Genomic DNA, 22395 nt, shown 5'->3' with positions numbered 1-22395 from the left:
ACACTCTCTCCCTTCGGCTCTTTCCGCCGCCCTTCGGGAGAGGGCCTCTGCCCCTCTCCTCCACGTGACACGGCCTCCGCCTCCCCGTTCCCCCTCCCACCTCGCCCTTCCTCCCGCCTCAGCCTCTCGGCTCCTCTGGGCCGAGCCGCCATTTTGTGTGAATTTCTGACTGCGGCGGGGGCCGAGCAGCCGGGGCGCCTAGGGCGGGCAGACAGACAGACAGACAGTCGGCCCGTCTCCGCGGCCCGTTTCCTCTCTCCCTAAAATCTTTTTTTTTTTTTAACCCCCCTCGCTCGCTCTCCTCTTCTCCCCTCCCCCCTCGCTTGCTCCATCGCGCGCGACCCGCGCTAATTACACCCAACCACCCACCAGTGTCCGTGTCCCCCGGGTCCCCCACCTCCGGGCCCGCGGGGGAGGTGTGTGTGGGGGCTCTCGCCCCGATGAGGGCCCCGCGCCCGTGAGCGAGTGACCCCAGGGGCGGGCTGCGGAGAGAGGCGGCTCGCGGCTCGCCGAGGCCTAGGCCGCGCGACCTACGCGGAGGTCGGCGCAGAGGTGATTCCGAAACCGAAAAAATATATACCCATTCCTATGAGGAGCCCTCAGAGCTGAAGTGTGCCCCTCCCGCCACGCCCAAGCAGTCCTTTTTCGTGCATTAACATCCCCTCCCCCCAAAAGGAACTATGGAGGCCGCGCCCGGGACCCCCCCGCCGCCACCATCAGAGTCGCCGCAGCCGCCATCGCCGCCGCCGCCATCAACGCCTTCGCCTCCTCCGTGTTCCCCCGACGCCTGCCCGGCCACCCCGCACCTCCTCCACCACCGCCTCCCGCTCCCTGACGACAGGTCAGGCCCCCGGCCCGGCCGGGGCAGCGTCCCCGGGGGGAGGAAGAGGAGGAGGAGGAAGGGGGGCGGCCGCCATGTTGGGCCGGGCCGCGGAGGAGGAGGAGGAGGAGGAGGAAGGGCGGGGTCGGTGGGTGTCTCTCGCTCGCTCGCTCTTTCTCGCTTGCTTTCTCTCCTGGCCTCATGCGTTTCCCCCCCTCGCGGCGCTCGCCCGCTCTCCCTCGCTCTCGCTCTGTCTTTTTTGGGCGCCATGCTGAGGGGAAGGTGAGGAGGCGCCCCCCGGACCCCCGCGCCCGCCCGCCCGCCCTGGGGAGGGGGCGCTGGGGGGGGGAGCTGCGGAGGCCCACGGGGGTCCTGGCTGCCCCAGCGCCCGGAGCTGGCAGCCATGGGCCCGCCTGCCCGTCGCCTGGCTTCGGGGAAGGGGATGGGGGAGGGGCTCCCGGACCCTTTGGTGGGGGGGGGATCTCGAGCAGTAGCCCCGCTCTTAGGGGTTTGGAGTTGGGGGTCTCCCAGCCCTTGGCAGTATCCTTTCTCCTGGGGGAGGTGTCCCCTGCCCTACTTGGAGAGTACCCTAGTTTTCTTAGGCAGAAAGTGGGGGTTCGTTTAGTTCTTTCTCCATCCTTTTAGTGGGGGGTCCTTTGGGTGGGGGCACTCGCACTTTTTTTTTTGGCGGGAGGTGTTTCCTCGCTATACCCTAGAGGGCGAAATTGTTGGGGGGCAGATCTCTAGCCCCTTTGATGGAAGCCCCTGCCTCCTTTGGGGAGAAGCCCCTTCCCCGTGTTTTTTCTTAAAGGCAGGGGTTCTTTCGTTTTTCGTAGGTAGGTGATGCGTTTTTGGCGGGGTTGGGGGGGGCTGAGGTTTGGTTTCCCTGCCCTTGTAGGGGAGAGGAAGTTGGTCTCTTCTTTCTCATGGGGTTCCCCCCTCTTTCGGGCTAAAATGGGGCGCCATCCCTTCCGGGAGAGAAAACGAGGTGTTTTTTTTTTGTGCTTTGGCAGGGGGTGAAAGGGAGCGCCCCCCTTACCCTTTATTAAGTGCGAAATGGGTTCGCCCCACGCCCTTCTCTGGAGGATGATAAAGGCGCCAGCCCGGCGCGTTTCAGGGCGAGGTTGGGGCCCCTGTTTTCCCTTGCTCCAGAGGGTTGGGTGCAGGGTTTGCCCTCCCTTTCTTGGTGGGGCAGGGGAAGAGGTGTCTAGAGAGTGGATTTGGAAATGGAAGGAGGTTTTCCACCGGCAGGAAAGGCAGGCAGAGGAGGAGTGGGGGTGGGGAGGGGAAGAGATCGCGCTGGACAGATGGCTGCCCCACAGCAGCCCGGGCTGGGGAGTCGCTTGAGGACCCTCCCCTAGATAGGGGTCTCAGCTAGGGCTTCCTTGCCAGGCACGACGGCCCCTTCTCCCCACTTCCACCTCCCCTTTTCCCTTTCTCCTTCACAGACCATACTTTGCCTTTTAAAAGAAATGCCACCCACATTCAGAGACACAAGTGCAGCAGTTTGGTGAGCTTTTACAAAAAATTTTTTTTGTTTTCTGTTTTGTTCTAATTAAATGTATCGTCCTGGGAATCGCAGCCCATCGCAGCCTGCCTCCAGTTCAAGGAAATAAACAGATTAGCAAAGGTCTGTGCGCTAAGCCCACGTTGGGCTTCCGGGCCCCCTCTTGGGGGCAGGTGCATTACTCAAAGGTGCTTACACGCTTTATTCGACCTCTAAGGAGTTCTCTTATGTCAGAAGTGTATGTCTTACAATGGGTTGGGATGGTAAGTAGCCTCTTTTATTGAGTAATTCAATTATCTCCCTCTTTTTGTCCCTTTCCTGCCTGCCTTCCTCCTGCCTTTAGACCAAAGTGATGCTTGAGTGAATTTATATGTTCGAATCAGGATTCTAAACCCAGTTGAGCCCTTTAAGACTTGCACATCCTTTCGATCTTTAATTTTTTTAATTTGTCGTACACAGTTTTCCTAAAGGAAAAAAAAGCGTTACTGTAACATGACAAAAACTTGTGTAAAAGGCCCATATGTTTTCAAGCCCTTGGTATCCCTCTCTCCATTTCAGTCCATTGCTTTGTCTCCAGCCTTCATCTTTGAAGAAAGTGGATACTTCAGGTCCATTTGTAGGAGACGAGGTTAACTGAATTTGGTTTATGATACTTGCATTCGAGTGAAGGTTCTCTCTCCCCTCCACCCCCCACTCCCCCCCCCCAAAAAGATTGTGGTTCAAGTAGATCCAATTCGCTCCTTTTACTCCAATGTCTCTTATGGTGATGGACGTTTAAATTAAGCAAGTCATTTATAAAGTACTGTTTAAGCACCAAATCTGTAAAGCGTGTCAAGCCCCAATCTCCTCTCCCTGTCTCCGCTGTTCCTTTGTTCGAAAGCACATGCCTGACCGTGAAAAGTTGATGCAAACACGCCCAGTCATGGTGGAGAGAACACTTCCTCCAGCCCCCTGCCCCCCCCACACATACAAGATAAAAACAACAGAAATGACTTGCAGAACCAAACACTGTACTTCTGATGTGTTTTACAAGCATAAGTTCTTCCGTTAAAAGACAAAACACGTTGAAGTTCCATTTAACGTCTTGCCCACTTTTGGTCCGTGGTGTACTTTGGTAGCGAAAACTTTTTATAACACACAGCCCAATTTTCCCCTCCGAAAGATCCTGTTTCCTTTTTTTCCATTCTTAGGAGAAAAAAAAAGTTCACTTACGTTGGGATGAGGAACCGTAAACTGCAATTCAGTGGGCCACTGGTTTTATTCTTTCTCTCCATATACTCACAACCTAACTGCTGTGAAGTGGTGATCTTAGGTATGTAAAATCAGTTGTGGGAGGAAGAAGCATCCACACAGTACAGTATCCTGCAAAAAAAAAATGTCTGAAGCACAAACTGAACACACCATCCAGTGCACAGGGTCAGCCGGAAAGGAATTGCATTTATTTGAAGTTTTCCCTCCTTGGTGAAATTCCTCCTCCAGGAGCCAAGTGCAGAAACTGGATGCTAACAGATGAACCTTCCAAGTTTCGAGGGCGACTAAGTTGTCAAAGGATGCTTGTTTAACTTTACTTGAAAATGAAGTGTGGAGGAAATGGGATTTCTTTTGTAAGTGAAAATTTTAGCAGTCATTCATTGAACTTAAAAGTATTTCCCCAAACATTTAAAAAGTACTCAGGCATATCAACACAAGAGTTTATTGTTTTTTCGTTCTCAAAGGACTCCCATGAAAACCAAGAAGCCCCAGTAATTATGTCAAACTGTACTCCGATGGTCTTTGTTTTTGAAATGTCACAGTACTGCCTTTTCCCCCCCCAAACTGATGTACCAGTACTAGTTAAAATTCAAATTAATGGATGTTGCAAAAAAAAAAAAAGGGTGTCACTCAGAATCCCTGATTTAACAGCACCTCTTAGACACTTGAAATCTTTAAAATTGTTATATTCTCTGTTGGAGAGATTTAATTGGAAAGCAAATTAAAATATTCCCAATAGAAATACAACCAGTTGTGACCATGAAAATACGGATATTCTGGTCCTAAAAACCCTTTATTTTTTACTCTCCTCAAATTTGTTCTTCAAAAGAAAACTAGGATTCCCCCAGCGGGGCTTTCAATCAGACTGTCCTGTCTCCCAGATAGGATTTTGATTTGCTCGGAAGGTTAAGTTTTTGATTCCTGACAAGCCAAGATTTTTAAGTACAGCCAGTTCTTCTAGAAGGACACTCCTGTGGCTTCTGCTTAGCCTGGAAGGCTGATCCCAAGGGGGAACTGTTTGGTACCTGTGGAAATGAAGGTTTTCCCAGCTGTTGGCCTGCCTGGCACATTAGAGCTGAATGGTTGACTCTGAGTTTGTTTCCATCCAGTTGAATGTAGACAGTTTCATATTGAGCTGGTTTAGTAATTTATCCTTAAATAATGCCTCCACCTCCTCTGCTCCTTTCTCTTAGATCTTTTCCCTGCCCTGGTAGGGGAAGAATGGATGTCTCAGGGTGGCCTTATTTGCTTTTCCCCTCTGCTAGGTTTTTGTGGCTATTAAGTCCCTAGAATCATCTCCTATAAGGCAGATCCAGTTAACGGCAAATACCTGTATGGTGAAAATTGCTAATTATTTCCAGGCCTTTGTGGATAGCTCTAGGTCAAACCATATTCCAGAGAACCTGGCGTTTTGGTCCCTGTGGATGAAAATGTCTAGTACCAGAGCGACGGGTTGACCCAGGGTAGGAAGTTGAGTGACAGAGTAATTCAGAGCAAACAGTAAGTGAATGGTTGAGTTTCTAAGTGAGCAAGGTACTTAGCCATACCTTGGCAACAAAGCTCCTGCCACAATAGGAGACGAAAGCCTGGTTTCTGGCGTTCCTGGTAGTTGGCATTTAATAAGTTGATTGATTCAAGCATCCGGAGGAACAGTCTGCTCATCGGTGGTGGGAGTCTTGTCAGAATCAATGACTTGAGGCCGGTTTCATAATTAAAACCTACTGGAAAGAGTGGAAAAGCTGCCTGTTTGGGTGGGCCTTTATCTAAAGGTCATTTGGTTAAGTCCAAGGTAAAAATGGGACTGTTTGGGGGGAACCAGATTTTCCTGGATTTGGCTTTCCAAATTTATCAGCCTCGTCTTTGCTTCACAACGATTTTACTCTGATGGTTACTAAAGATGGCAGCCCTGGAAACAGTGCACAGGGTTTCTTAATAATGATAGGGGATTACGTGGGCAGTTTTTACATTTCTTCCTTGATCAGTTGATGACAAAACCAAGACATGGGCCCTCGGATGGTATAGACTTAGTTGCGTCCTGCTATTGGAATAATTTTTTATTCCAATACAGGATATTTGCTGGGAGCATAGTTTGCTTCTCTTGGCCAAATTGCTCAGGATAGAGAATCTTTCTTGTTGTTGTTTTTTTGGTGATTGTATCTGTGAATTGGTGACTCAGCTCCCTATTTCTTAAGGCAAGTGGTGACATCTTCTGAATGTCGGAGGTGACAACAGGATAGGAAGGAACACGGTGGCCTTTGGAGACAGATAAGGTTGTGTTCAGGCCTGGCTCTCCCTGCAGTGGGCACCGAGGGTAATGCCTGTTTCTCAGGGTCATTGCGGTCAAGTGGGCATACACAGGATGCCCACACAATGCTTGGCATTTGCAAATCTTGGTTTCTTTATCTTCGTGCTGTCCCTACTAGTGAAAAAAATAAAACTTGTAGTCTGGTATGTAAACAGAAACAAACATAACATCTGTGTTTTTGAGGGAAGTCAATTTATCTTCCACCTCTTAGGTTTCCGGTCAGTTTATTTAATTGCACGGAACAGATCAGGGTGGAAACTCTGTGGAAGACATCTTAAGGCATGTTTTGCTTGCTGAACAGACAGGTGCTGGAAGAGTCATGGCATCTTGAGGTTAGGCTCACGACCTTCCCGTGTTCATCTTTGGCAGTTAGAATCCAAGTCTTGCTACGACCATGGTGGGCCTCCTGAGAGCTGAGAAAGCAGGGCTGTAGCACCTAACCCACTGCTGACGGGTCACATCCCCTTTTAAACAAGGCCTTTACCTGTGCTCTGCAGAGTCTTGAGAAATGAGCAGGGCCTATCCCAGCCCCACGATTCCCCTGCCCCTTGGTAATTTGGCGGAGTCAGTTAAGATCTTGTTCATTCAGCAGGCAGGCTTGTCCCGTGCTTTTCTTGGAGCAGAGAAGTTTTCAGAGTGTGCAGGGAGCTCTTCTCTCCTGAGGACTTTATTTAGATTTGGGCAAAGGTTGTTACTGCCTGTAGCAGGCCTCAGATTTCCTTCCCTTGTTTGACACCTGCAGCTTCTGGCCACGGTCAGGGGTTTGCTGCCCCTCTGGCAGCTCTGGCTACCCACCTGCAAAGTAGGTGTCTTAAGAATGAACTGCAGGGTGAGGCTGAGTGGCTGGATCACAGGTAACCGGTAGATCCACCAGTTTGCTGAGCACCTGGTTCCCTCGTCCCTGTCGTCCCTGTCGTCCCTGTCGTCCCTGTCGGGGGGTGGGGGTCCCGGAAACCATTAACTCCAGAAGCATAAAGCCTAGTAAGGTATGGATTCTATTTGTTCCCTCTAAGCCAGGGTTGGCCCTCTTCTGGGAGAGAGATGTTGGGGAGTGGTGGACAGCGTGGACGTGGGAGTCAGGCCGGCTGTATGGGACTAGTGAGTCATTGACTGCTAGTCTTCCCAAAGGTGTGACAGGGTCTCTTGTGCAGTCCTATGAAGGGCAGAGATTACCTGCCAGGGACCTTCGGAGTGCTTTGTGTGTGATAGCTCACCCCAGCCCTACCCTGAGAATTTGAAACAGAAATGAAGTCACTTTTTTTGACAGAGAGAGACACAGCGAGAGAAGGAACACAAGCAGGGGGGAGTGGGAGAGGGAGAAGCAGGCTTCCCGCGGAGCAGGGAGCCCAACGTGGGGCTTGATGACGCGGGGCTTGATCCCAGGACTCTGGGATCATAACCCGAACTGAAGGCAGATGCCCAACAACTAAGCCACCCAGGCACCCCAGAAATGAAGTCACTTGTCCAAGGTCGCAAAGCTAAGGGGTGTGGAGACAGAGTTAGAGCCTGGGCAGCCTGTACCCAGACCCAAGCTCTCTACCCAAATGCCATCCTGGGGCTGACACTTCGGTGTACAGCCGTTAGTAGGATACGAAGTCCCATTTATTGATTTGTTGCCTGCATTTGAAACACAAAGACCTGAGAGAGGATAGAAAAAAGCAGAGTACGGTGGAGTTAAAGCCGCTCCGGAAAACTTGTTTGAGAGAAATGTAGGGGAGATGTGGGTCAAATCAAAGTTTAAAAGCTGCTGCTGGTAGGACAGAGGTGGGCAGTGTGTGGCTCTCTGATCAAAGCCCGCCCACCTGGCTTTTTATTTTTTTAATTCTAAGTGAAGTTTCATTGGAACATAGCCACGCCCATTAATTTATATGGTCTGTGGCTGATTTTGTGCTGAACAGCAGAGTTGAGTAGTTGGGACAGCGACTCTGTGACCCTCAAAGCCTACAGTATTTACTCTTCGGCCCTGTAAAGAAGGTTGCTGGCCCCCCGCACTGCTCTGATGTGCCTACTACCTGCACAGCAGCTGCCATGATTTTTGTTGTGGTGGCAGGTGTGGTGGGTGGGAAGACATGGGAGGGAGTACAGGTATTCCGTTTAAAGTTGGTCCCGACTGGCTGGCCCGGTTAGTAGAGCATGCATCTCTTGATCTTGGGGTGGTGAGTTTGAGCCCCACCTTGGGTGTAGAGATTAAGAAAAAAAAAGTAGGCCTCTGAGAGAGTGGGGTGTGCTGTCCCTCTGTGACCTGGTGCGGCTCCATCAGCCCTGTGTTCCACTCCTACCAGTGCACGTAGAGGCCGAAGCCTGGGCTTTCGAACCTTTAAACCAAAGGGATTTTCATTTATTAGAAGTAACTGGAGACTTCTTGAAGCCAGTGTGGAAGCAGATCCCAGCTAACACATCCCTGTCAGGGCCAGACGTGAGTGACACTTGGCTCAATGTCGTTTGCAGGTGGCTTGGGTTATTGCCCTCCTCATTTTCCTAACAGACATCAGGGCTTAGGTTTCCTTGGGATTCCAGGCCCTGCCATTGCGGGGCACACCAGAGCAGTCCCAGAAACCGTAGCTTCTTGGCAGCGTGGGTCGGGCTGCTTTCCTTTGGGGGGTGCCAACTGCTGGCCACTTTCACCTCCGTTGATGTGTCAATTGCATATGGGCTTTTGTCCCCCTCTGGCCTCTCGGGGCCCTCGGTAAACACTCAGTGAATGAGTTTTCGATTAAAGACAAGCCCTCAATCACCTCCTTGGAGTTCGAAGTAATCCAGGTTACTGCCTGGGAAGTCGTCCAGTGTCTGTGTTGATGCAGCTGACAAAGAGGGTGTGCAGAGCTGAGGTCGATGCTGAGTTTGTGTGGAATATATTACAAGTGCCCAGCCAGTTGGAGTCTGGCCCTGTGCTGGGCCCTTGGAAAGTCAGGTGACTCCCAACCTCTGATGTGCCCCCCAAGGAGCCCACAGTTGACTGGAAGTTAACAAAGAGTTGCACACAGATAATTGCAGTTCTCCTTAAATTCTTTAGTGGTGTATGAACAAGGAATCTTCGTCGTCCCAGGCCTGGTTTCTTTTAAGTTGAAAATGTGAATACTTTGTCTTAGTTGAACGTATGCTAAGTGGAACCAAACTGATTTCTTCAGAAAAAGTTCCGGACAAGGAAGAGTCTTGGTTCCCAAGTTCAGTGATTCGATTTTCCTTTCTGGAATAATAGAAATCAGCCCTCCTTGGATGAGAACCAGCGTCTTTCCAGCTGTAAGCAGTCTGAGGCATGGTTAGCGTGAGAAGGTGGTTAGGAAACTCTTTGCCGAGAAACCAGTTTCAGGGATTCATCTGACAGGAGGAGCTTGGATCAGAGAGATATCTTTAGCAAAAACAGGAGCCATGTTCAGAGTCAGTGGGAGTGGAAGAATAGCTATTCAGGCAAAGGAGATGACCCTTGACTCTGTGAGACTCCTCTAGCAGGCCAGGTTTTTCCTCCATCAATTTGTTTGACGCTCTACAGAAATGCTCTAAGAGGTTTGTGTGCTTGGACCAACCCCGGTGTGGATGCTGCACCCTTCAGGAAGAAACATCCCTTCTGGTGTTGGACAACTTGGGAATTTCCTTCCCTGGGATTCCTCTTGCTTTCTGTCTGTCAGGGGAAAAGACCCTTTACTTGGGTTTTGGCTAGGATTCCTTGGAACTTTTCTGTGCACCTCTTATTCCCTGAACTATCCAAAGTCTTTGGTCAGAGTTTCAAATGTCCCAGTTCCCTTTATTCGATGTTGGAAGGACTGTAATTGCCTCGTGTCTTTGCATAACGGTAGTTTTCCTCCTAAGGACTTACCCTGGGCCAGTGTAGTGCTAAGTGCTTGATTTACACGGTCTCAGGAAATTCTTCCCCTGAGAATTCATCTGTCCCAGAGGTTCTGTTGCTGCCTTCACTTTGCAGTTGAAACCCGGGGCACAAGAGTGTTAAGGACCTCGCCCAGTGTCTTATTATCTCACTTTGCCCTTTCTTGGGATACTGTTTCATTTAATCCGTTTTCTGTGCGTCAGTCTTAATTTTGCCAGCTCAGTTGTGAATTTCAAGGCAAGAGTTTTGTCTGGCCGGTTGAGTAATTCTCTTGCAGATAATTTCTAATTATCTCAAGGCTAGAGGTGAAAAGTTGGGCCTGGAGTCGGAGAGTCCAGGACTTGTTCCAGTTTTGCTTCTTCCTGCCGTGACCCCATAGGTAGATTTCTTCTGTTTGAGCCTCTCCATAAAATGGGATGCTGAGGACCCACGACAAATGTAGGTTTGTTCCTGAGCGTTGGCACAAGACGAGTAGAAGGGAACTCAGTAGTATGGTGCCTGGCATGGAGGTTGCTAATACAGAATGTTCGTAATGAATACTTCCCGCTGCTTTTGGTGTATAAGGCCCTGAGGTATCCAGGCAGGTTTTGTCATTGTGGAAATGAGGGCAAGAGGTAAGGCCTTGATGAAGGGTGATGGAGCCTCCCCCATACCCCTTTCCCTGACCCCAGACTCCAGCTCTCTGCCTTCCTTGGCAACCTCTCCTCACCTTGCTGAGGCTGTCCCCACTCAGGCCATCCTTTTTTCTTTTTTTTAACCTTTTATGGACATTTTCTAGCATTTTCATGAGAGGAGACTAAGGCCATCATCTACCCGTTTTCAACAATTATGTATCTTTTGCCAATTCTGGTTCATCTCACTACATCCCCCATCTGCCTTGCGAATTTTAAAGCAGATTTCACATCATTTCACCTGCAAGCTCTTCGGCACATATTTCTAGTTTAAAGAGCTTTTTTAAAATAGAACCACAAAGCCGTGATCCTCTCTAACAAGATTAACAGTAATTACTTAATATCTGAAATACCCAGACCTGGTTCAGATTTCTCCGTCATGGCCCACATTGACTTCTGGCAGTTAGGTGTGTTCATATCCGGGTCCCAGCACTGGGCGGCCTCTTCTGCTCACATTGTTAAAGTGAGGGGCGCGGAGTACTGGTGGTTTTGGGGCTTCTCTTCTCTCATGCTTGGTTTGTGCTTGGCTGCTCGGGTGGGGTGGTGTCTGTGACGGAGGCAGGTTACCATGGAAGTGGTGTGATGTCACAGTCTCTTGTGACCCCACCTGAGAATGTTGGGGGAAAGGGAGACACAGAGCCCATTTGCGCTTGATTTCTGGTCGATGAACCTAGGTAGTAAGGACACTGAAAAACGTGCAAGACCCGGAGGCTTATTTCAAGAATTTCCTGCCTCTGAAAATCCCTCAGCGAGGTTCCTCCCCAACCCCTGGGGCTGCTCCACCTCAGCATCAATGCAGGGAACGGCTCTGTGCCTTCGCTCCTAGTAAACTGCCCCACATGGTTGGATTTGGGGACTTCTGCATTTAGGCCTGTCGTTAAACATTTGAAGAGGCAGAGCCTCCTTGTAATTTTGTGATTTTGTCCCTAGTTAATAGGTCATTCAGAGCCTACCCAGGCAATTTGTTGAGCGCTTGGGCAGTTAATGATCATAACCCTGACCTTCACATTAACCTAGCCACCTCTTGTGAAGGGCTCTCATGATCTTCAGGTAACAGCCACTGCTCCCATGAGTTTCCATCTTTTTTTTGTATGTGCCCTCCCCCTTTTTTTGTAAACCAGGGTTGAGCCACAAACTCGGGTCCCTTCCAGCTTCCATCCAGATCTCTTGTCTAGAGAATTTCCGTGTTGGGAAGCTTCATTTTTTTTTTAAGGGGCCTTTGTCCATTCTTCCTGGGGCTCAGCTCACCCTGTGCCTTTCCTTCCTGGTCAGCCACTCGGTTACTTTGTCTTACCACCTAAATTAGAGCTAAGGAAGGGGAGATATTGGTTTGTCGGTTTCGGCAGCAGGATTTGTCAGGAGAGGACTGCGCATGCACGGTCAGGCCAAGTGAAGCAGGAACTAGTTGGCCAGCAGTTAGTAGTGGCCCCCAAGGGGAGTTGGCTGTAGCTTCTCCATAGAGAAGACGCTTTCCAGTGAGTATCCAGGCCAGTTTAGGGTTATCCATGCAGAGGCACACTCGTGGTAGCTGGTTCTTAAAACCAGTAGCTGCTTTTCGTCTGGTAGTTGGTGCCTTCCTCATGTCAAGGGCTTTATCCATATTATCTCATGTAACCCAAAAAATCCTTGTAGGTACCACAGTTATCCCATTCCACAGACGGGAAAACCAAGGCTAAGTGTACCAAGAGCTAGGGAAGCGGCAGAGCTGGTACTCGGCCTGCAGGAAGAAGCCCCATGCCCAAATCTGTAGGCTGGTGGGTGGAGCCAGCCTACTTTGAATCTTGAGGTTTCTTTACCCAGTAACTGTATTTGCCAAGCCCATGGTGTATGATGACTTCAGCACTATCCTGTGCCCTGTGGCGTGGCCAGTCGGCAGTCCTTAGAATGGGCATCCAGAGCTGGTCTTTGACCCGAGAGGAGGGGCTGGCTGTCACCAGCTCTGTGAATGGGAATTTAAACGCCCTGGAAGCCTAGTCCAGGAGGCACGAGACAGATCTGACCCTCAGCTAGTCATTGCCCTCTGCCCATTCCCTCCTGGGCGCTGGTTCCAAGGCAGTCCCCCAGCTTGGTTGGCTTCCCGTCCCTAATGGCCCTGGCAGGCCGACCCCGGTGCAGCCATCCTGGGACGTTGCCAGACCGGGCCCTGGGAATAAGGCCGTCCCGGCTCTGGCTGACGCCGCAGGCTTTCTCCTGCGTGCTTGTCTCAAGAGGGCTTGGCAGGTCTAGATTGAAATGATTAGCGCAACGGGGGTTCCCCCACTTTCCTTGAGGGATTATGTCACAGTCTATTAGGCGCGCTCCCTTGGTGTTTAATCCCACTCTGACATGGGTTTTGCTGGCAGTCTGTGAAGTGGCACCACTGAAGCCTGGCTGCTGTTTGTGGAGGCTGCTTTTCTGCCGGGCGTGTCTGTGGTCCCCAGGATTTCCACCCCCCATTCCAGCGGGTTTGGTCATCTTTTTTTCCCTCGTTCACCGCTTAAAGGAAAACAGACCCGTATTCATGCAGGACATTTAGCTGAGAGTTTCCTGCGGTAGCAGAGGGGCACTCCCGTAGGTGACCAGCGCTTAGCCTGGGGCTTTGAGAAGTTTGAGAGCACAGCATGGCCAGATGTGCTGAGAATGCACAGTGGTCACCAGAGTGTCCCCGTCTCTGTCCCCTCCAGTCTCCCATTTCCCTTCGTAATTCACCAGCAGTTGGTTTATACTGTTGATTTTTCAGTTTCTCCCAGGTCCATCTCAGGAAACAAAAGTTCTTTTTTATTTTTATTTTTTTAAAGATCTTATTTATATATTTGAGAGAGAGAGACACAGCGAGAGAGGGAACACAAACAAGGGGGAGTGGGAGAGGGAGAAGCAGGCTTCCCGAAGAGCAGGGAACCCGATGCGGGGCTCGATTCCAGGACCCTGAGATCATGACCTGAGCCAAAGGCAGACGCTTAACCAACTGAGCCACCCAGGCGCCGCAGGAAACAAAGTTCTAAGTATTCGCTCGCCATTTTGTAAAAAGTTGCGTGGTAGATTCTCGCTGAGCCCAGATATCCTGGAGGCGTTAGTATAGATAATGCAGAGATTCTCTCTTTGGCCGAAAGTCTTTGTAGGGTGGATGTGAATGAAAAGGCCTTCTTCTGGAATCATTCTAGGGGATGGTCAGGGCTTTGGAGTTGCTTGGATGGTCTTTGTGCCCCGCCCCCAGGTGTTAGCTGCAGAACGAATGGCCTGCTCGTTCAAGCAAGCAGGCGTGTGGCAGCAGGACAGGGGCAGTGGCCTCGGCTGACCTTGGGCAGGACCTTTCTCTGCCCTGTCTTGGTGTCTTCGCCCTGGAGTGAGCGGAGGTGAGGGAGTGTTCTGGAGTGTCTGGACTGTCTGCTCCTGACAAGTCAAGTCCCTTCACCTACTCTCCCTTTGAACTCCTCCCGTCTGAAACAAGACAGTTGAAGGGGTCTTGCCATTGGAGCCTTATTTTCTTGAATCAAGGCTTCTAGGAGCCCGGGCAGTTCTTGTCTTCCTGTGTTCCCTCTACCCCTGCCTGCTCTGGGATTTGGGTGATTTTCACCATGTCCCTCTACCCTTTTTCCTTTCCAGACTGTTGCCAAGAGTGATGCTCTTTTTAGCTTCTCTTCATGGAAGGCCAGACTGTCTTTCCGGTTTGTCTCTGGGCCTTCCTCTGTCTGTCTGTATGGTCTGGCCACCACTGCCTGTGTTTTCTCCTGAGGTGTGGTGACCTGGCCTGCCCACAGTGTTCCCAGCAGGGACACGCATCATGTTTGCTCCAGAACAGCCCCCCCCCCCCAACTCCAGGCAGCAGAGGGTGTGCCATGCTGTCCTGTAACAGCCACTCCCTCTGGCTGGCCCGCTCACCAAAGCCAGTCTCCCCAGTTGGGTGGTACTTTTACTGCAGGCAAGGCCACTCCAGCCCACACCCTGTTCTGTGGGCCGCACCCAAGCCGGTGCCGGAAGGTGCCTCACTTGTCAGGAATGCTGGCTCCTCCCAGCTTTGCTCTGCATCTTCCCGTGGGGCTGACCACTGCCCCCCCCCCACAACCTGGTGGTTTGCAAGGAAGCCACACGAGGTGCCCATCGGTCACCTCCCTGTCTTGTTTCCTTTGAAACATCAGAACAAATTTTGTGTCCTGAATTGTGTGTGTGAGAGCTGCCCTTGACTTCTGCTGGGGTATCCGTGGGCTTGGTTCCACTTGGGTTTTAAGCCGACCTGACCTCATTGAACTGGGAGTGGGAGTTAAGAGAGCAGCACCGCCCAGGTAGACGAAGGTGGGGTGCGAGTGACAGGGCATGAAGGACTCCGGGAGAGTCACCAGTGTGTTGTTTCTCCACGCAGCTCGGTAGACCTGCAGGGGCTCTGGGACCTGCTCGCCTGGTGGGCCTGTTCTCACGCTGACCCCGGTCTTGTCTGAGCAGCGAGCTCTTTTCTCCACAGATTCGTTCCCTTTGTGGGTAGCCTTTTGGGTCCCGGGTTCATTACGCCACGGGTTCTGTTCTCTTCATCCTTGTTTGGGGTCCTAATTAATGGAGAAGGAAGGAACTTTTTATATTGTCACACATTCTTTTCCAGGGTCATGCAGGAGGAACTTCGGGAGCTTTTCAAAGATTTGAAAACTTAATTTATTTTTTTAAACCAACTCCTGTACTTGTGAGAACTGTGTCTGTGGGTTTGGCTAAAAACTGGAATCTGTTTCTAGTTGCTTTCCTTCTTAACCCTCTTTATCCGCTCACCTCCACCCCACCCTGTAGATATTTAGATATTTAGAATGTCCTGTTGGCAGTGTCTGGAGAGTGCTGTTGTTCTTTAGTACTAGGGATGGGGGTGACATGGGCGAGGTAACAAAGTCAGGAAACCTGTAAGATGGGGAGCCAGAAGGGATCCTTGGGGTCAGAGCAGTGGGGTGGGGGGACCCCTTCTGTGGGCACTCAACAGCTGTTAGGAGAGGACCTCAGGAGGGGTCTGGGGCCTGGGACCCTTTCCTTGCCCCTTCCCCTTCTCCAGCTGCTCGGTTGCCCCCCAACTCCCCAGCCCAGAGCTGTGCAGCCAAGGGTGTGGGTCAGACCTCAAAACCAGAGCTTATCCCTAGCACTTCTTTATGGGGCTTTGGTAAAAGACAGCATCCTTAGGTGCGGTCCAGTCCTGACCGTGGGTTGGGCCGGGGTCTGGGGGTCACCCCTGGTTCAGAGCCGCAGCCCTGTCTCCACTGTCCACAGCCACCACCCTCAGCTCACAGGACTCCTCCGTAGGGCTTGGGGCCGTGCCAGTGACCTCAGGCCGCTGTGCATCACTGCAGTCAGGGACGGACCGTGTTCCCCGAGACAAGCAGCCTCTGTGGCCAAGTAAGCTGTGGAAATGCTCTAACACGGGGTTGTACAGGTTTCTTGATGGTAAGACTTCTGGAACTTCTGTTAGAGCATTAAGCACCGTGAAGCCCCAGGATGGGACTTTCCTCACCTCATTTGACCACAGAACCTTGTCACTCTTCTTAGAACCCTCGTCCTTTGGAGCACTTTGCTATGTCGTGGCTAAGAGTCATCCCGCTCTCAGTGGCAGTACCTTTAAAATCCAGTGGTGTCAGGCCCCCACCCGCTGCCCCCAGCCGGGTTACATGAAAGCAAGTGCAGTCCTTTTGGGGGGAGGGTGCGGGGTGGGACGAGAGGCAGCGGCCCCCACATTGTCCCGAGGAAGGCCTCCCTCGCGGCGGTGGCGCTCCCTGGTCCTGTCGGCCGTGGCCGGCCCAGAGCCCGCGGACGTCCCCTCTCACGCCCTGGGTTCATCCTGGCTCTGGGGTTGGTTTATAGGGAAGATGGTGAGTTGGAAGAAGGTGAACTGGAAGACGATGGGGCCGAGGAGACCCAGGACGCCTCTGGAGGGCCCGAGAGGAGCCGGAAGGAAAAGGGGGAGAAGCACCACAGCGACTCGGAGGAGGAGAAGTCTCACAGGAGACTGAAGCGGAAGCGGAAGAAAGAGCGGGAAAAGGAGAAGAGGCGGTCGAAGAAGAGGAGGAAGTCCAAGCACAAGGTAGGTCCGGGGGGCCCACTGGGCCGGCCGAGCTTGTCTCGTAGGCCAGAGGGCACTCTTAGTACTGCTGTCTCTTTCTGCCCCAGATTGGATAAAGAGCTTTTTTTTCTCCTTAAAGAGTCAGTAGCTCACGCTCTACTGCCACCAGATGCCCCTAGGTGAGGTGTTTCTCATAGCGCTCAGAGCCCTTCCGGCACGTTCCGGCAGTGTCTGTCGCCGGGCTGAGTCAGCCGGCCGGCCGGCCCGCAGCAGTCACTGAGTGCCCCCCCCCCCCCCGTCACTGCAGCGCCATGCGTCTTCCAGCGATGACTTCTCCGACTTCTCCGAGGACTCGGATTTCAGTCCCAGTGAGAAGGGGCACCGCAAGTACCGGGAGTACAGCCCCCCGTATGCGCCGGTGAGTGCTGCTGCTTGAGGGCCCCTTCCGCGGGGCTGGGGGTGGGGGCTGGGCCTGGCTTTGCTGGGTGCTGAGCGCTGTTGCACAGCACTTGACGTGGGTTTTAAGCCTGCAAGATGAGATGCTATTTTCATCCCCGTTGTACAGGTGAGGAGACAGATCTGGGGAAAGCAGCCAGGTCGCAGCCCTGTAGTGCAGGAGCAGGGCGTTCGGGCCCAGTCAGTGGCCCATCTCCATTGGCCGCGCTCTTAAGAGTCTATTTCCCGTGGCCTGGGCAGGACTCAGTGTGTCCCCGCCCCCAAGAGAGCTGCTGATTAACCCTGTTACAGCTGACTGCCGCTGTTCAGAAATGACCTTCCGTGGAAAATCGGCTAGAGAACGAAATGGTTTTACAGGAGTGAGTTACCTCAAATGCTGTGGGTTCAGAAGTCAAATGTTTATCCTATCATAACACTGAGCTTAGACATGCATTTATATTTGTTTGGTGTGTATGCTCTTCTTCCCCCAACCCCCGGCAAAACCTGTAAGAAGAAAAATCAACGTAGATTTTCAAGTTTTGATGAAAAATGCTTAAAAGCTCTAAAAAGTATCCTAAGTATCCCGTGACTCCGTATCATCCGTCCTAATGGTTAAATTATTGTTTGATATTACAGTTGATGTTGATGTGCTAACAGGGGTTCGGACTTAAACCTGACCCTGACAAGGAATGCAGGGTACACCACGCCTTTGATTGATAACTAGGGGTTGAGGCTTTTTTTTTTTTTTAAGATTTTATTTATTTGACAGCGAGAGCAGGAACACAAGCAGGGAGAGTGGGAGAGGGAGAGGCAGGCCTCCGGCTGAGCAGGGAGCCCGATGCGGGGCTCGATCCCAGGACCCTGGGATCATGACCTGAGCCGAAGGGAGACGCTTAACGACTGAGCCACCCAGGCGCCCCAAGGTTTTTGTTTTTGTTTTTTAAGATTTTATTTTTAAGTCCTCTCTACATCCAACGTGGGGCTCGAACTCCTAACCCCGAGATCAAGAGTCTCATGCGCCGACTGAGACAGCCAGGTGTCCCTGGGGTTGAGGCATTTTCAGATCTGCTAACATAGTCCCGAGTGTCTATATATCTATGTTTTGTATTTTTGTATTTTTTCATTTTTTCGTAATAAGTGTGGATTTTTAGAAATTAATGGGTTCTTTTAGAGCAGTTTTAGTTGTTTATTTTATTTTTTCCAACTTGAGAGAGAGTGGCGGGGAGAGGGAGATGAGTCCCTCATGCAGACTCCCTGCTGAACATGGAGCCGGATGCGGGGCTCTATCCCACGACCCTGAGACCATGACCTGAGTTGAAACTTAAGGGTCACATGCTTAACCAACTGAGCTACTTAAGCATCCCAAGAGCAGTTTTAGGTTTATAGAACATTGAGCAGACAGTTCAATTCCCTACCCACCCCACCCAGTTTTTGCTATAACACTGTATGTTAGTGTGGTACGTTTGTTGTAATTGATGAGTCAATCTTGATGTGTTACGAATTGGGGTCTGTGATTTACATGAAGGTTTTCCCTCTGTGTTTTAGTTTTTTGGCTTTTGATAAAGGCTTAATGTTACACATTCATAATATATTATCATATAAAAGAGTTTCAATTCCCTAAAAATCTTCTATGCTTTATTTCCCCTCTCTTCCCTGAGCCTTTAGCAACCAGCAGCCTTTTTCTGTCTCTGTAGTTTTGGATTTTCCAGAATGTCAGATAGTTGGACTCTTAACAGCATTTAATTTTTTCAGACCAGTTTCTTTTACTTAACAGTATGTGTTTGTGGTTTCCCCATGTCTTTTCATAGCCCCATGGCTCATTGGCTTGTTTCTTTTGACTGCCGAATAATACTCCATTGTCTGGATGGACCACAGTTTATCAGTTTACCTACTGAAGGCCGTCTTGGTGCCTTCCCCGTGTGTGTGTGTCTAACTTCATCCAGTATCTCTTGACATTTTGGAAAGCATCCTCCAAAATGGCTTTCTGGTTTTGTTGCCAAGTAGGTCATTAATTGAATTCTAAGGCCCGAAGAAAATTTTGACAAAGGAGCACCCCTCTTGGAGGGCCTGGCTGGCTCAGTAGGTGGAGCATGCAACTTTTTTTTTTTTTTAAGATTTTATTTATTTATCAGAGAGCATGAGCAGGGGAGAGGGACGGAGGGAGACGAGAAGCAGACTCCCTGCTGAGCAGGGAGGACGTGGAACTCCATTCCAGGACCCTGAGATCGTGACCTGAGCCAGAGGCAGACGCTTAACTGACTGAGCCACCCAGATGTCCCAGGGCATGCAACTCTTGATCTCAGGGTTAAGTTCAAGCCCCATGTTGGGTGTGGAGATTACTTAAAAAGGCACCCCTGTTGCCTACCAGGCCTCCTCCCCAAATGAGATTGCTGTGTATCCCTGGGAAATACCCCTTTTCTTCCCTCCTCAGCTCTTAGCGCAGGTCTGTGTGTCCAGATTGTCAAGCCGTGGCCCTTTCTGAAGCACAGAAACATCTGGGCCCAGCACCCACTCTCACTCAGGTGGGGGACTAGTCCCCCCAAGTGGCTGGTGTCTCGCCCCCTGGGCGACAGAGACACCCAGACAGATGTGTCAGTTCAGGGGACAACGGGGACCTTGGCGGTTTGGACTCAGGGCCCCTCTCCCCATCAGTCCCACCAGCAGTACCCCCCGTCACACGGCACGGCCCTGCCCAAGAAGGCCTACTCCAAGATGGACAGCAAAGGCTACGGCCTGTATGAGGACTACGAGAACGAGCAGTACGGCGAGTACGAGGGCGACGAGGACGACGACCTGGGGAAGGAGGACTACGACGACTTCACCAAGGAGCTGAACCAGTACCGGCGCGCCAAGGAGGGCAGCAGCCGGGGCCGAGGTGAGGCCTGGCCGCGGGGCCGCGGGGCGTGGGGGCGCACGGCGTGGGCGTGGCTGGGCCCATGCAGCGCGGAGCCGGTGCACCCCCTCGGCCTGGGGCTGCGGAGCCCTGGCGTGGGAGAAGAGACAGGGGTCGTTAGGTGCGGAGAGGAGTCGGCGTCCAGAAGGAGAGGGGGCGGCAGGAACTCGGGGCTGGGGGCGTTGCAGTGAGCCAGCTGGCCAGAGGCTCCAGGGCCCGGCTGAGCTTGGGATGGAGCCAGGCGAGGAGGAGGCGGGGAGAAGCTCGCGTGGCTGAAAGCTGTTTTCTTCATCCACTTCCTGGTCAGCTGTGATGAGAAAGAGGAGAGATGGCTTCTTTGAGATCTAGGCCAGGATAACTGACAGCTGGCTGTCCCGGCCTCCTCCCCCATCCTCCCACCTCCTATCACGCGACAGGGTGGGACTGCCACACCTCTGAACCTTGAACCTGTGGCAGTTAGGAGGCTATGGTGGGGGAGGGCAGAGCCCCAGAGACCCAGCCTGGCCTCTTAGAAAAATCTCCTGCCTGCAACGTTTTGCAGCCCATGAGGGAGGAGGGCTCCCAGGATTTTCTCGCTCGGCCGTTCTTAGCCCTGCCTCAGGCCCAGCTTATTGTTTGGCTGGCTGTTCATTTAGTCTCTCTTGGGCAGTCTTTCCTGGACACCTCCCTGGATAAGCCATGCTCTTTGGGGAGATTCTAGACCAGCGCTGTCCAGTAGAAATCTGATGCAAGCCACCACATAATTTAGAATTTTCTGGTAGTCAAGTTAAACAAGTAAAAGGGGGCGAGAAAAGTAAAAGGAAATGAGATTAATTTTCACAGTATATGTTATCTAATACATTCAAAATCTTATTTTAACACGTTATCCAAACACATACTATTTTATGTTCTTTTTTTTTTTTAATGCAGAAAGGTGGTTTAATTAAAGCATGGGGACAGGACCTGTGGGCAGAAAGCTGCCTCTTTTTTTAATTTTTTTGAAGATTTTTATTTATTTGACAGAGAAGAGATAGCACAAGCAGGGAGAGCATCGGAGGAAGAGGGAGAAGCAGGCTTCCCGCTGAGCAAGGAGCCCTATGTGGGGCTCGATCCCAAGACCCCGGGATCATGACCTGAGCCGAAGGCAGACGCTTAACGACTGAGCCACCCAGGCGCCTTTTCTTTTTCGTTTTCAACTAAGTGCTGTAAATCCAGTGTGTGGTTCACCCTCACGACATCTCGTAGTCTGGTCATGTTTCACTGGCTCCATAGCCACATGTGGCTGGTGGCTACTGTATTGGACAGTGAGTGCAGCATTCAGTGGACAGGTGCCCCTGTGGCAGTGTAGTAGGTGTGCGTCCAGGGTGCTGAGGCCTGAGGCCCCCATTGAGGGCACGTGGGTGAGGCAAGGGGGCGACGGGACCAGCTGCCTGGAGCTGGTAGGAAGGCTTGAGGAGGAGATGACTGACCTCAGGGGCAGAAAATGGGCTGACTTCTCTCTTGCTGGTGGGATCTGCTCCCACTCGGGGTGCTCACCGTCTGAATCACCCTGCAGGCAGCCGAGGCCGTGGCAGGGGCTACCGGGGTCGAGGCAGCCGCGGAGGGTCTCGAGGCCGAGGCATGGGCAGGGGCAGCCGCGGAAGGGGCAGAGGCTCCGTGGGAGACCACCCGGAGGACGAAGAAGATTTCTATGAAGAGGAGATGGAAGTAAGCTCTCCTCCAGCCCCAGAGGGGAGGGGGAGAGGTGGGCTGGTGGGCGCTCTTGGGAGTGGTATATGAGACTGTGGTGGAAGGAGAGTGTTTCATGGCAGGACTGTGTTTCAACATTCATTTCTTATTTCGGAATAGAGGAAACCTTCATATAGTTCCAAATTGAAAAGGTACCAAAGCTGTGAAAACATCTCCCATTCTTGGAAACAAGTTTCCTGAATGTCTTCTAGGAAAGTTTTAGACCTTTGCAATCAGGTGCTTGTTTATTCACACCCCCTAGCACGCACGTGCGCACACACACACACACCTTCCACATTCATTGTCGTGTCCCAGCCCGAGACCTTTCCATGCCAGCACACAGTGAGCCTGCCCTTTGTTAGAGCCGCACAGCTGTCCATTGTGTAGGAGGCCCCCTGTCGGATTTACACACACACACACACACACACACACAGCTTCCACATTCATCGGATTTACACACATACACACACACACCTTCCACATTCATTGTTGTGTCCCAGCCCGAGACCTTTCCATGCCAGCACACAGTGAGCCTGCCCTTTGTTAGAGCCGCACAGCTGTCCATTGTGTAGGAGGCCCCCTGTCGGATTTGCCCCAGGAATTGGGAGTTGTGGGAGTGAAGACCATCAGGGAGAGGATTAGAACCACCCCACTCCTGCTTTGGCTGTGGTCTGTGAAGAGGGGGCACAGGCGGGTGGCTGTGTCTCCTTTTGACCTGCAGAAACAAAAAGGCATGTCGGGGCAGAGAGTAGTGTTAGGGACGGTGTTAATTGTTCCCCGTATGCGATCTGCCTTCTCTCCTTCTGGAATCCCAGTATGGAGAAAGTGAGGAGCCAATGGGAGATGAGGACTATGACGAATATTCCAAGGAGCTGAACCAGTACCGCCGGTCCAAGGATGGCCGAGGACGAGGTGGGCAGGGGGCCCAGGAGGTGATGAGTTGCGGGGAGGAATCACTCCTTCCAGCAGCTGCTGGATTTGG

General features: G+C 51.8%; 1 protein-coding gene across 1 annotated transcript in view; it reads left to right on the top strand.

Annotated features, from left to right (window-relative positions):
• The first annotated feature begins 675 nt into the window (after positions 1-675).
• ZC3H4 (zinc finger CCCH-type containing 4) overlaps positions 676-22395 on the top strand; it is a 40778-nt gene continuing 19058 nt past the window's right edge. The window contains exons 1-6 of the mRNA XM_028087829.2: positions 676-841; positions 16180-16399; positions 16686-16796; positions 19466-19688; positions 21241-21392; positions 22229-22325. Of these exons, the coding sequence (XP_027943630.1) occupies positions 681-841; positions 16180-16399; positions 16686-16796; positions 19466-19688; positions 21241-21392; positions 22229-22325 (964 nt within the window). The 5' untranslated portion in view covers positions 676-680. The remainder of the gene's footprint in view (positions 842-16179; positions 16400-16685; positions 16797-19465; positions 19689-21240; positions 21393-22228; positions 22326-22395) is intronic.

The sequence above is a fragment of the Eumetopias jubatus genome, unplaced genomic scaffold (assembly GCF_037043125.1).
Source record: "Eumetopias jubatus isolate StellerSeaLion01/CBP00866 unplaced genomic scaffold, mEumJub1_p1.0 scaffold_10, whole genome shotgun sequence".
Lineage (NCBI taxonomy): Eukaryota > Metazoa > Chordata > Mammalia > Carnivora > Otariidae > Eumetopias > Eumetopias jubatus.
Note: the sequence above shows the minus strand (reverse complement) of the source record. Positions and strands in the feature narration are given on the sequence as shown.